This window comes from Rhineura floridana, chromosome 3 (genome assembly GCF_030035675.1).
Source record: "Rhineura floridana isolate rRhiFlo1 chromosome 3, rRhiFlo1.hap2, whole genome shotgun sequence".
Lineage (NCBI taxonomy): Eukaryota > Metazoa > Chordata > Lepidosauria > Squamata > Rhineuridae > Rhineura > Rhineura floridana.
Genome location: NC_084482.1, coordinates 38,734,820 through 38,749,106, shown reverse-complemented (window position 1 = coordinate 38,749,106; position 14,287 = coordinate 38,734,820). Strand labels below are relative to the sequence as shown.

Below are 14,287 nucleotides of genomic sequence, written 5' to 3'. Positions count from 1 at the left end.
CTGTCTCAGTTGATCTACAGGTGAGGACATAAAAGCAAGCCAGCTTTCAGAGAGCGAGCAAACAGGCAGAGCAAACAGGAGTTTGACAAAGGAGTTCGACAGGGTAGGTCAAGGGGGAGGTCCCTAATAAAAAAAAAAGCCAAAAAAACAAATTTACTAATTCTCCTTGTACAGCACACCGCATACTAGTGGGACTCTCAAGTTTACCCTGTAGTAGGACAGGACAAAGCACAGCCCACTCCAAAAGAAGTACTTAGAAAGAAACAAAAGGTAGAAGAGAGTGTGAATGGGAAGGATTCTCCAGTGGTTGTGACCTGCAAGCTGTGTGCCATGTTTGTTTTCTTGCCTGAGAACAACATGGCGTACACCTGCAACAAGTGCAAGCTCGTGACACTGCTGGAAGAAAAGGGGAGAGGCCTGGAATGGCGGGTGGCCACACTGAGGACTATTAGAGAAGATGAAGAGTTCTTAGACAGAACGCTGGAACAACAGCAGCAAAGAGATGTGGAGGTGGAAGAGCAACAGCATGTGGTAGCAGAAGAGGAGACTGCTTTGGAGAGGAATAACGAAGTGGAGGAAACTCCATGGGAAAGGGTGACAGTTAGGAGCAGAAGAGCTTGAAGACACCCTTCACCAGTGGAGCTATGGAACCGCTTTCAACCACTCGAGGAGGAGACTGGAGGACAGCCTGTGGAGGAAGAATTACAGGAGACCACGTGCGACAACGAGCAAGAGGCTGAAGCTCAATCAAGCAGGGACAATGAAACCACACCCCACAACAAGAAGAGAAGAGTATTAGTAGTGGGAGACTCCCTACTGCGAGGGATTGAAACCCAGGTATGCCGAGAAGATCCGTGGACTCGCCAGGTGTGCTGTCTACCAGGAGGACGGATTAGAGATGTGATGGAAGGGCTGCCATCACTCATCAAGCCCACCGACAGGTATCCCTTTCTTCTCATCCATGTGGGAACAAATGATACTGCCAAACGGAGCTATGAAGAAATCACATCAGATTTTGAAGCTCTGGGAAGGAAACTCAAGGACTTTGCAGCCCATATAGTTTTTTCATCCATCCTTCCAGTACTTAGAAGAGGAGTAGAAAGGGAAAGAAAAATACTCCATGTGAATGAATGGCTACGAAGATGGTGCAGACATGAGATATTTGGATTCTGGGACCATGGGCTATGGTTCCTGGAAGATGGACTGCTGGCAAGTGATGGGTTGCATCTCACAAGGACTGGGAAGAATGTGTTTGGCCACAGCATGGAGAAGTTCATCAGGAGGGCTTTAAACTGAATCCTAAAGTTGAGGGAGACGTAAACCTGGTGGTAACGACTGATGAAGGCTTATGCACAGTAGCGGGACCAGAGAGATTGGCTCTAATAGGGCCCAGTAACAGTCCTCAGAAATATGTAATAAGGAAGCCAAGCCATAAATCACATGGTCTTCGATGCCTGTATACTAATGCGCAGAGCATGGGAAACAAGTAGGACAAACTTGAACTCTTAATACAGGAGGGCAATTATGACTTGACAGGTATAACTGAAACTTGGTGGGATGACTCCCATGACTAGAATACAGCAATTGAAGGATACAACTTGTTCAAAAAGAATAAAAAGGGAGGTGGAGTCGCTCTATATATTAAAAATATATATCCCTGCACAGAAATACAGGAAGATGAGCTTGGTAGCTCCACCGAGAGTATATGGATTAAAATTAATGGGGCAAGTAATAAAAGGAATGTGGTACTTGGAGTCTACTACCAACTACCCAATCAAGGAGAAGATGAGAATGTAACTTTTGAAAAGCAAATTGCCAATGTTTCGAGGAGGCATGATGTAGTAGTAATGGGGGATTTCAATTATCCTGATATCTGTTGGGAGACAAATTCTGCCAAACATGGTCCCTCCAAGAAATTTCTGACTTGTGTTGCAGATAACTTCCTCCTACAGAAAGTGGAGGACGCAACCAGAGGATCAGCTATCCTGGACTTGATTCTAACCAATAGAGATGATTTGGTGGATGAAGTGGCAGTTACGGGAACTCTGGGGGAAAGTGACCACACCATACTTGAATTCTTGATTTTAACAGAAGCAAAAGCTGAGAGTAGCCATATGCGCACCCTGGACTTCAGGAAAGCTGATTTTAATAAACTCAGAACAATTGTAAGTACCGTTCCATGGCAAGCCACCCTAATGAGAAAAGGAGTCCAAGATGGGCGGGAGTTTCTAAAAAAGGAAATTCTAAAAGCGCAATGCAATTCCAACAAGGAAAAAAGGGGGAAACAGCAGAAGAAGCCAATGTGGCTTCACAAAAAGCTTAGAGATGACCTGAAAACAAAAAAGGACACATACAGGAAGTGGAAAAAAGGCCAGGCCACAAAGGAAGAGTACAGGCAGGTATCATGGAATTGCAGGGATGGTGTCAGGAAGGCTAAAGCTGAGAATGAGCTGAGGCTAGCGAGGGATGCTAAAAGCAACAAAAAAGCTTTCTTCAGGTATGTCCATAGTAAAAGACAGAGAAAAGAAATGATGGCACAGCCACTCAATGAGGAAGGCAAAATGATAACAGATGACAAAGAAAAGGCAGAAGTGCTCAATTCCTACTTTGGCTCAGTCTTCTCCCAAAAAAGGGTCTATGACCCTCCCAGGAAACATGAAGTAGAAGGGGCAGGATTGGACCTTGAGATTCATACACAAACGGTCAAGGAATACCTAATCACTGTAAACAAGTTGAACTCTCCAGGGCCCGATAAACTGTATCCTAGAATACTGAAGGAACTGGCTGAAGAACTCTCAGAACCGCTCTCTATTATCTTTGTGAAATCATGGAGGACTGGTGAAGTGCCGGATGACTGGAGGAGAGCTAATGTTGTCCCTATCTTCAAAAAGGGCAAAAAGGAGGAACCAGGGAACTACAGACCAGTCAGCCTAACATCAATCCCTGGAAAAATTCTGGAGCAGATTATAAAACAGTCAATCTGTAAGCACCTTGAAAGCAATGCAGTGATTACTAGAAGCCAACATGGATTTATGAAGAACAAATCCTGCCAAACTAATCTCATCTCATTTTTTGATTGGGTAACCTCCCTTGTAGACTGTGCAAATGCTGTGGACATAATATATCTCAACTTCAGCAAAGTTTTTGACAAAGTGCCCCATGATATTCTGATTAGCAAGCTAGCTAAATGTGGGCTGGATGAAACAACTATCAGATGGATGCACAGTTGGCTCCAGAATCGTACTTATCAATGGTTCCTTCTCAAACTGGGGGGAAGTAACAAGTGGGGTACCACAGGGCTTGGTCCTGGGCCCAGTGCTCTTTAACATTTTTATTAATGACTTGGATGAGGAGGTACAAAGCATGCTTATCAAATTTGGAGATGATACAAAATTGGGGGGCACAGCTAATACTGTGGAAGACAGAAACAAAATTCAAAGGGACCTTGATAGGCTGGAGCATAGGGCTGAAAACAACAGAATGAAATTCAACAGGGATAAATGTAAAGTTCTACACTTAGGAAAAAGAAACCAAATGCGCAGTTATAAGATTCTTGGCTCAGCAGTATGACATGTGAGAAGGATCTTGAAATTGTCGTTGATCACAAGCTGAATATGAGCCAACAGTGTGATGTGGCTGCAAAAAAGGCAAATGCTATATTAGGCTGCATTAACAGAAGTATAGTTTCCAAATCGCGTGAAGTACTAGTTCCCCTCTATTCAGCACTGGTTAGGTGTCATGTTGAATACTGCGTTCAGTTCTGGTCTCCTCACTTCAAGAAGGATGCAGACAAACTGGAACGGGTTCAGAGGAGGGCAACAAGGATGATGAGGGGACTGGAAACAAAGTTCTATGAGGAGAGACTGAAAGAACTGGGCATGTTTAGCCTGGAGAAGAGAAGACTGAAGGGAGATATGATAGCACTCTTCAAGTACATGAAAGGTTGTCACACAGAGGACGGCCGGGATCTCTCCTTGATTGTCTCACAGTGCACAACATGGAATAATGGGCTCAAGCTGCAGGAAACCAGATTTTGACTGGATATCAGGAAAAACATCCTAACTGTTAGAGCCATACGACAATGGAACCAATTACCTAGAGAGGTAGCGGGCTCTCCGACACTGGAGGCATTCAAGAGGCAGCTGGACAGCCATGTGTCGGGAATGCTTTGATTTGGATTCCTGCATTGCGCAGGGGATTGGACTTGATGGCCTTATAGGCCCCTTCCAACTCTACTATTCTATGATTCTATTTCTAAGTCAGATTATTTCTACTCTGGAGGTGGCTCTCCAGGGTTTCAGACAGAAGGGAGTGTGTTTTAACAGCACTACCTGAAGATGGCAGGGACTGAACCTGGGGACCTCCAGCTATGGCCCCTCCCAAAGATCAAATGGGAAGGAATACAAAATGCTGCAAAACACTCCCCTCAACAGACCCCTTGCAGGCAGACTAAATCCTATCTTCTCTTCCTCTCCCAAAGCAACTACAAGGATGAGACAGAACTCAAACTTCAAAGACTACCCCAGGTACATACTTACGGAATGTTTAAGGTGGCCTTCAACAACCAGGTGTCTTCCAGATGTTTTGGACTACAACGTCCATCAGCCCTAGCTGAGAGGGCACCTGGGCGGCAAAGGTTGGTTGAAGGATCATTTGACCACTGCCACAACTGATACAGATGGGAATAATTCATGCCAATATATTACAGAATGGACTCTGTTATCATTAGAGTAATGTAACTGCATGATCCTACCCTCTCCAGATACATCCTGCACACAGTGAAAAACTTTGCCCACCCCAGATTTATGGGCTAAATACAGAGCACAGCTTACTGGGTTATAAACAGACACTCATCACCACTGACAGTGAGATTACTTAGGGAATGATAATAAGCCATCTCTGAGTCTAGAGGAGCATTTTATGGGCAAGGCAGACCACTCAGATAGTCATTCTGTGGTTTAACCACACGCAGGAACCAAATTATTATATTGCCTCATTCAATTGTGGACACTGCCTTCCGCCAGGGTCAGACAAAGTAGTAACAGTTCACTTGCATAAAGAAGTGTTTCGGCTCACACAAAAAATGGGTGCAACACATTAAGAGAGCACTGCGTGCCAAAAGTGAGCCACAGAGGCAAAATTCTAGGAGAATGTACAGAGTTTAAATACAGTATCTTTAGCATTTTCTGTTAAATGTATTTTTATGTTACTAAAAGGAAAATAAAAGGGGAAAAGAAATTGTATCTTGAAATATTAATTTTCTCCATATATGCATTTTAACAGCCACATCTGAAAATGTTTGCAAACACCATTTTGAATGTTCCCAAATTGCAATGTGTTTTCAAATCCGCATGTTAAAACCCATAACCACCATTAAATCTATAACTGAAAACAAGCAAAATGCAAGTTACAGAACAAATCCTAACCTGCGAACATAACTTTGGACAGACTTCAGGAGAGCTGCTTAGTTAAAAAAAAAAATTGACTTTGCTCTGAAAACACACAAAGAAAGCATTTGCACTGGTAGGATTAAGCAACGGGCATCATCAACAGAAATGTTAAAACCTCTGCCATAATTCAGAGCAGAAGGTTCCTCAAGGGTGGAGCTCTCTCCCTAAAGAGCAGAATGATGGTGTAGTGTAAACACAATATGGTCCAATGGCCAGGTCTGAAGCTTACCTGCACATACTGGATACCTCTGAAAAGTAATAAACTACAGTACATTTCTTTTTAAAAATGAAAGATCCAGATCCTCAGCTGGAGTGAATCAGGGAAGAGCCAATATTAGATTTTTAAGAATAAGTGTTTTGGTGCCTTCCCCACTTTGTGGTGGATGGAGCCACCTAGTTCCTTTCCAGAAAATGTTTGGTGGACCCATTTCTAACCTGACATCCCCTAAATTGCCACACTCCATTTCAAAACTACCAGAATCTGGTGAGTCTTGGTCACTTTGGAGACTACTGAGAGAGGAAGCCTCAGTGTGCACACTCAGAGGTGACATCTGTTTGACAGCAGTGCAGTGAATGTCTGGTGTGCCTCTGCAACACAATGAAATAATTACACTATGTGCATGAATGGTGAGGCCTTTTTGTTTTAATTGCCCCTGGTTTTGCAAGGGACAGAAGTGGAGATTCACTATTAAATCTTAATTCAGCAGTATCTCTACTACTTCAGAGAGCTGAAATAATAATATAAAACTTGTAAAACAGCTACATCCTACTGTGAAACATTTTAGGTAAATGGCATCCAGTATCTTTCCAACCTTGGGCCTATTTTCCAATGAATACAATGATCAGCTAGTCTGGTTAAATCAGTGAAGCACTGGGGATTAAGAGGCTGACCAATATCAATCTGTGCCATTTGCCATTGAAACAATAAATATGGAGATCATGTCACATTTTATTCAAGTCTTTCTCCCATAACCATTGCAATTTAATCCATTTCTAAAATAAAAACGCTGAAATTTGATATCCATGTGCCCCACCTGATTCACGGATGAAGGATTTCTAAGGAGCTGGACTGGCAACTCTGAAATAAAACTTCTAAAGAAGGGGCAAAACTCAACTTGAAATACATCAAGCTCCTTGTTTTTTATGGTGCAGTCCAGGGGTAGAAGGGTCTTCAACTGATGAGGGTAAGAATTTAAGGGATGGTGTACAAAGGTACAACAGGAATCAGAAGTGCAGAGCTGGGGGTGCAATTGCCAAGCATTAACTGCAACAAGATCAGTGCCACACTAACTGCACATAAACGGTGTGTTACAAAACCCATACAGGGACTCCCCCCACTGGATAAACTTGCTGTATCTCCATTGTTAGCAGGAGTTAGTGCAAAACAGTCGAAATTGTTCACATACCTGATCAAACAGAGCTTTCCAGTGCTGCGAGAGGGAAGAGGCAACGCATAAAAGAAAGAAGAGGGAAAGGTTTAAGAGCACAGAATTACACATTTGCTCCAAAAACACTTTTAAAAAGAGGCAAATAATCAAACAGAGATTATAGGAAAGGGAAGACCTGCAATCTGGGCTGGTCTTGAACAGTAGGCTGCCCTGAAGCATTTTCAGCATGTCAGTGGTACAAAACCTCTTGTATCCGACGCTGTCAAACAGAGACAGTCATTTCCTCCACACTGAACAGTTACACGTGGAAGTTTTGTTTGTTCAATTGCACTACATGCTGTACAGCAGCCTTCCTCAACCTCGTGCCTTCCATATACTACACCTTTCATCATCCCTGACCATTGGCCATGCTGGTTGGTGCTGATGGGAGTCTTAGCCCAAAACATTTGGAGAGTATCAGGTTGGGGAAGACTACTGGAGACAGCAAATTGGCAGACAGCTTTGTTTGTTATTATTACTCTACTGCAGATAACTTCAATGGAAGTCTTTTGGCAAAGATGCCACAACTCAAGTCCAAGTAAGAGAGAGTGCCACTCCAAGACCTATGCAGCCACACCGTGGTATGTTTAGTCTCTCGTCTATTTAGGCTACAATCCAATACATACTTACCAGGGAGTAAGTCCCATGGAACCCAGTAGAGCTTACTTCTGAGTAGACATGTATTGGATTGCAGCCTAAGCCAGGAAGAAATGTGCTAAATTTCAAACCAATCCAATAAAAATTGCCACAAGTACAGCAAGTTAAAAAGTGCTAAAAATTGACTCTTTGGACTATTTTTTAAACACTCCCATTAGTATAGTCATCTCATTTACTTACTTCCAATTTTGGTGAAATCAAGAATTTATTTATTTCACCATACCAATTTCATCATTGGTAAAGTGAAATTCTGTGCAGTAGTTCAAAAATTATGAAGGTTTTCCTGGCCCATTAAGGCCTATGTCAGCATCTACTGGCAAAATAGGGCAGGACGTACATCGATTGATTTTTGAAGTGAAAATTTTTCCAGGACTACAATGGTGGTAGAGAAAGCCACCTAGTGGATGATATGTGCAACACCTATTCTTTTAGTTATGGAATATGATAGTGTGGTGGAGTGCACAGATGATGCATCACCAACATTTTGGGGGTCATGGGTACATTTGAAGTTCTGAGAAACTCATGGTGACCACACTCCTGCAACCGCATTTGCCCCACACTGCCATCTCCCAACTAACCCCACACTGAATGCTACACACACATACATGCGCGCATACACTGCCTGCAAACTGAACATACATCCCCCCACGCGCACACACACAAAACCAGTGCTGTCACTCGGGCATGGCAATCTGAGCAGACAGCCCCAGGCCCGTTGCTTTAGGAGACCTCAGACAGATCTGACATAAAGAATTGCACCACCCAAGGCAGGCACCATTCTCCCCTCCCCTCCTCGACCTCCTATCCTCACCCCCTGGTTAAAATTATTTTGTCCCTGCTGACGTGGTAGTAGCCCCAGCACTCTCTCCCCCTCTTGCTCCAAGTAATGAAGACCTTTCTCAGAAGGAGGCATTCTGGGAGAGGTGGCCCAGAAAAGTTTCTGCATCACTGCTAGAAAATCTTTTTTAAAAAAAATTAGTCAAAATAATATTTTTTAATATTTTTTTCTAATCAACATGGCAAAGCAGCAAGGACAGGGGCACATTCATGGGCCATCTTGTCCAGGGTGCCTTGCTCTGAGGAAGGACCTCCTTCCCATCTGAAAAACCAAGGAACAAGTGGAGGTACATGGAAGGTTAGTTGCAAGTAAGGACAATTTGCAACATCGCACTACATCAGTCTTGCACTACAGCATGTCTTGTTAAGGCATGAGCCTTAGCTTCCAGTTTCCTGGCTTTGAGTCAAACTGAGAACGCTGGTCTTAAGCCAGCAGGGGTTTTCCTTATCATTGTACCCTGAACACCATGTTGTCTACTCTCGATAACCTCTTGTTAAAGGTCACATAACACCAGCCAATCAAACCTCACTACGCATGGTAGGGCCACCTCAGCAAACTGAAAGAGACCAGAGTTTGTGAGTGAAGTCCCTGGAAACCCATAGAAGCAATCCAGCTCTTGCCTGTGTGATACTCATTAATATACAACTCCCACTTGTCACTATAAATCTGTCCAGTGATTTAAAAATGTTCAACCCCAGCTCTGTTTAATGTAACTCCAGATGCTGCCCGAGAGCGATGCCACAGCCCTGGTAGCTAACCTTCTGGCTGAAGAACCTTCCTTTGCAGCAGGATGGTCTGGTTTCCTTCTTACTCTCTATGTGCTGCTGCTATGACTGCCCTCACTATCGATACACTTTGTAATTTGCTTCTTAACAAGCACACTCACCTTATCCCCCAGCAAGCAAACTCATCTCACTTTCTATTAAAATTAAGAAAGGAAGGACCTATATTACCTCACCCGTATGAATCTGACTGAGCATTCCTTTGGCAAATCACATTAGCTCTTCCCTCTCTGTGCACCACAGTCATCTTCAACCTTATCAGACTCGAGAGACCTGCCTTCAACACAAACTGCAACATGGGACCCAATTTAAAATTAACTTCTGCATATGCCCCTCTTTCCCCTTTTTCCTCCAGAATGACCAGATGCCAAGGAGGATGGCTCTTTGCACCACCCACAGCTGAAGAGGGGATTTCTGTAGGCACAGCTTGTTGATCAAGGGCAAGAAAAACTGTGCCTCCCAAAATCTCCTGTGGAACACAAGGGAGATCTTGTCCTCCTTTAATAAATCTCAACCCCCTTTTGTATTGTTTTTAAAGCTAAACAGCCACTTGTGCAACCCAGCTAAGATTCAAGTGTGACCGACAAGTTGAAGACGAATGGTGTACATCACCTCAATTACTCAAAAGACATGCAACGTTTTAAATCAATCTTATCTTCCCAGGAGTTATGTAAATGCCAGGGCTGCCAACATGGAAGCAAGCAAGCTCAAACCAGTCCAGAAGTACCTGAGAGCTGGATCAGACCAAAGGCACACTAGGTCCAGCACCCTGTTCTCACAATAGCCAACCAGATGCCTTTGGGAAGCCCAAAAGCAGAACATGTGTGCAACAGCACTCTCCCCACTTGTGATTCCCAGCAACTGGTATTCCTCCGATACTGGAGGCAAAATAGCGATCACGACGAGTAGCCAGTGAAGTGGATAGGTAGCCAATCAAGTACTAGATGCAAAGAAGGACAAGAGCGCCATCAAAATGGACCACAGGCTAGAAGAGACAAGAGCATATCAGACTGAGGAACTAGGCCAGACTCAGCAGGGATGGCTAAACTGTGGGCCATCTGGTCCCCAAGCCTTTTCAGGTAACCCTCAAAAACCCTCTGTGATTTGGCAGCAGCAGCAGCAGCAAAAAAAAAAAATCCATGCAAGTATCAAGAAACAGATCACTCACTTCCCATCTCACCAGATTCAATCTGGAAATGGGTGTTTACCCCAGTGATGATGCTCGAGTTGGCGGAGAGGCTGAAACCTCCCTGTTCATCCCAGCACCACCACAGAATTGAGATTGCTCCCTCTGCCTGCTCACCAGCAGGTGGTAGGGAGGACCTCCACCCCATGTGTGTGTCTCCCTGTGGGTGTGCACTCTGCTATGTATGTTATGGGTGCTGTGGTGTGCGTGCAATGTACATGCCAGCTGTGGGGTGACCACACTCACTTTTTGGGCATGTCCACTGCTGGCGTATAGCCCCTGGGTGGGATTGGAAGGTGGCAATGTGGCCCTTGGGGCTGAAAGGTTGGCCACACCTGCTTTATAGGACCAGGTGTAACCTAATCAGCCTTTTCAGTCCCCTGGCCCCTGCTGAGCTGGTAAGTACAGGACTACCCTCTGAACATCCACAGTGGTGGCGGAGCTAAAACACAGCAGATGTCAGCGCAGGGTCAACAGTGAACAACATATCATCCTCTGACCAGCTCTTGACAACTAAGAATGTGGATTGTTGCATATGTGTACAGGAATACCCCACATTAATGTACGCAATGGGTCCAGAGCGAGTACGTAAACCGAAAATGTACTTAAAGTGAAGCACTACCTTTTTTCACTTGTGCTGCCACTGTGTCACCTCTCCTTCATGCAGAGCCTCAAAGCCCCACGCTAAAGCCTCTGCTGCTGCGCCGCTGCATCTCTCAGCTGATCACGATCGCACCTCCCAGCTGATCGCGATAGCGCCTCCCAGCTGATCGCGATAGCGCCTCCCAGGTGATTCGCGTCTCTTTCCACCCCCCCACGGACCGAAAGAACAGGCAACAACCAAAGGTTGTGTCCGTTCTTGCGAAGCGAGCGTACATAAACAGGGGAATGGTGCTACTGTAAGTATGTCCATACCCGTGAGTGTCCTTAAAGTGAAGGTCCGTATAGCGGGGTATTCCTGTACAGAGAATGCTTATGGGTGTGAAGGAAGGGATGCTAAGTCCGTGGCAGAACACATCCTTTGCATGCAGAAGGTCCCAGGTTTGAGCTGCCAGCTCCAGTTAAAGAGGATCCCAGAAAGCACGGTGAGAAAGAAGCCACAGAACGCTCCTGCCACTCAAGAGTTGACTGTACTAGGCTTGATGGCCCCCAGGAAGCAGAGGTGCAGTTTCATCTGTTCATAAACACATTCACCTCAACAGCCTTCCTCATAATTCCAGATGTGAAAGAAGCCAGTTGCTGTCATCTACCACTAAGTATAAAATTCTCTGTACATGCTGATTTTTTTCATTACTACTTCACACATTTCTCAAAAATACAAAAACAGAGTACAATTGCCAGCTATCTGACCAGCCTCTGTAGCTGTGCCTATAGCAGTGCTTGATCTGCAGATGTTAGTAGAACATAATGCTTATTCACATGCTATGAAAAACTTCACCGGCTGATTTGTGCAAATCAAGCTGCCACTAAAGGTACAAGAGCAGATCTGGCCAATTTTTTTCTGGTCGGTTGGCAGCCCTAATGGTGAGTGTTTTGCAGAATCAGTCCAGTTTAGAACTTTTCTATAATCAGCTGTTGTAGCTCAGGAGTCACTTGATTTTAAGTGCTTTATGGCAGAAGAGAGACATACCCACCTATGCTGGCCTGACAATTACAAGGAGGAGTTAAAAACAAGATCTAAGACATTTTAAATGCTAGATGTTCGGGGGGCTATAATTATGGAGGTTTAAAAGCCTGTTTGCTTCTGAACGAGCGGTTCCGGTCTCTTGTGTAATATTAAATGTGGCTTCTCTTCTCTAATTACATGTATTGTTAAACATAGCTTTCCCAGGTAATAATATCAGGTTTATTATTACTCTCTGGGAAAGAAATCCAGCAAGACAAAAGTATTTAAATATTAAGAAGGGGTTACAAGCACTAAGGAATCTGATACTTCCCCCTGTGGCTTTGTATAAAGCCTCCTTTACCTAGTCACCACATTCCCTTTAAGTGTGGATTCTGGACTTCTCGCGGATCTTGCCCTATGCAGGGACCAAGGCAACAGAAAGAGATTCCAGTCAGCGCCCAACCTTTCTTTCTTTCTGGGCTCAGAACAAAGCTTGTAAACTGGGCCCCTATGCCCCTTCACCCTTCCCAAAGCCCTAGTCCTTTTGAAAAAACTGGAGGATCGGAGTCCTTTAGGTGCTTGAGTCCCCTCTGTTTCAGCTCTTTACATTTCTGCTGTCTGGTTTTGCATTTATAGCCAGAAATGGCAGCATGATGTGTATGTACGTTCATTACACGCATGTGCCCTTTAGACCAGGGATGGGGAGCCTGTAGCCCTCCAGATGTTGCTGAACTACTGGCTGTGCTGGGAGTCCACCAACATCTGGAAGGCTGTAGGTTCCCCCATTCCCAGACTTCGATGCTGTTCCCTGTCTATGGGATCTAAGGCCTAACGCACTGTCTCACATATGTTCTGGGGGCCTGTAAATCCTATCAGCAGCATGGGCTACCACGTCCTCAGGATCTCAATGTCCCAAGATATTATGGTGCTTGTCCCCCTCTCCTGCTATCACACTTGGTTGGCTGGTCTGTACACAGAGTATGCTAAAAGGAATTAAGGACCTCTGGGACTCGTCGTTCTTGAGAGAACAATGTCACCTACAGAAACTTCCATCTCTCTCTCCTAGTCCTAGAGCAGGGATGGGAAACCTCAGGCCCAGGTATCCAAAGTGGCCCTCCAGATCTTTCTATTTGGCCTTGGGACTCTCCCCAGGCAACGTCCCTCACCAGCCCTGCTCTGCTCCCTCCTCCAATTCTTTTGCCTGGCTAGAACGTGTCCTTGAACTGTCACAAAGCCTTTTCCTTGCCTGGATGGAGAGAGGTGACTTTGCATGGCTAGACTGTAGCCTACTGCACAAAGATCAAGAGTCAGATCTGTTGCTCCGCCCACCACTGGCATGTGGCCCCCTGGAAGGTTGCTTATGAGCTGTTAGGCTGAAAAAAGTTCCTCACCCGCCCTAGGGTTGCCTGTCTCTCTGAGCCAGTAACTCCCTATCCAGAATGTTGCTTCTTCCTCTCTAAGACAGCTTCTGAGTGGCTCCAGTTAATACTGCAAAATCTTCGAAGCTCTGGACATGCCATATAAATACAGAGAAATATGTCTTCACAAACATCCTCAAGAACGATCTATATAATTTATCTGTCGTTTTTAACTCATGGCAATAGAGACTTAAGACCCAGTCTCCAGTGGTGCCTTGTAGTCACTCATAGCTGTACACTGGAGGAAGAAGGGGCAATGTCCTAACATGGCTCCTCCCCCCCACCTCTCCAGGCAGCTCATTGGTTCCTTCTTACCTGGCCTGGTTATAAATACTTCCAGGTTAGGCCCATTTCTTTACATGGGCAACAGCCATATGCTAGTTCTGCTTTGGTAGTGCCTTGGTTTGATCCAGAAGTCCCCATCTGCCTTTCCACCCATTCTCTTTCCCACATACCTGTCCCCCTCCCAGTCTGCCAGCTTGCCCTTCAGCATCTTTGTTCTAGCCCCATTTCCACTCCCCTCAGATGGCTTGCCATTGATTTTTGCCTCCAAAGGTTCCCCTCCTTCTGCTGATGTTCTCCAGCACTTAATCCAACTTTCGTCCTAGCCCTCACGGTCAGGGCTCTATGTGCTGACATCCACCCAGAAAAGAGTACAAGGCACCCCCACCACATTGGGTGGATAGATTCCCCCATGCAGAAGGTGCACGGTAACAGCTGCATGTCACTGACACATTCAATACGACTGCCATCCCACTCCCCATGATGAAACCGCCATTCAGCCAGGGGGAACCATCGTGCAGCCAGCCTCAGCCTGTTCCCCTCATCTCCACCTGCAGCAACTCCAGACCACCCAGACAACTGCATTTCCCACTCAGCATGAGAACACATCACTGCTCATGCATCTCACTATATTAGGAAGC

At 45.1% G+C, this 14,287-nt stretch overlaps 1 protein-coding gene across 6 annotated transcripts in view; it reads right to left on the bottom strand.

Annotated features, from left to right (window-relative positions):
- Positions 1-14,287, bottom strand: part of RHBDL3 (rhomboid like 3) — a 196,510-nt gene that overhangs the window by 177,984 nt on the left and 4,239 nt on the right. For 4 of the 6 annotated variants that reach the window (XM_061615375.1, XM_061615378.1, XM_061615377.1 and 1 more), the window contains one exon: positions 6,857-6,880. The exons of the other annotated variants lie outside the window; for them this stretch is intronic. In XM_061615375.1, coding sequence (XP_061471359.1) covers positions 6,857-6,880 — 24 coding nt within the window. The remainder of the gene's footprint in view (positions 1-6,856; positions 6,881-14,287) is intronic. 6 annotated transcript variants of the gene reach the window in all.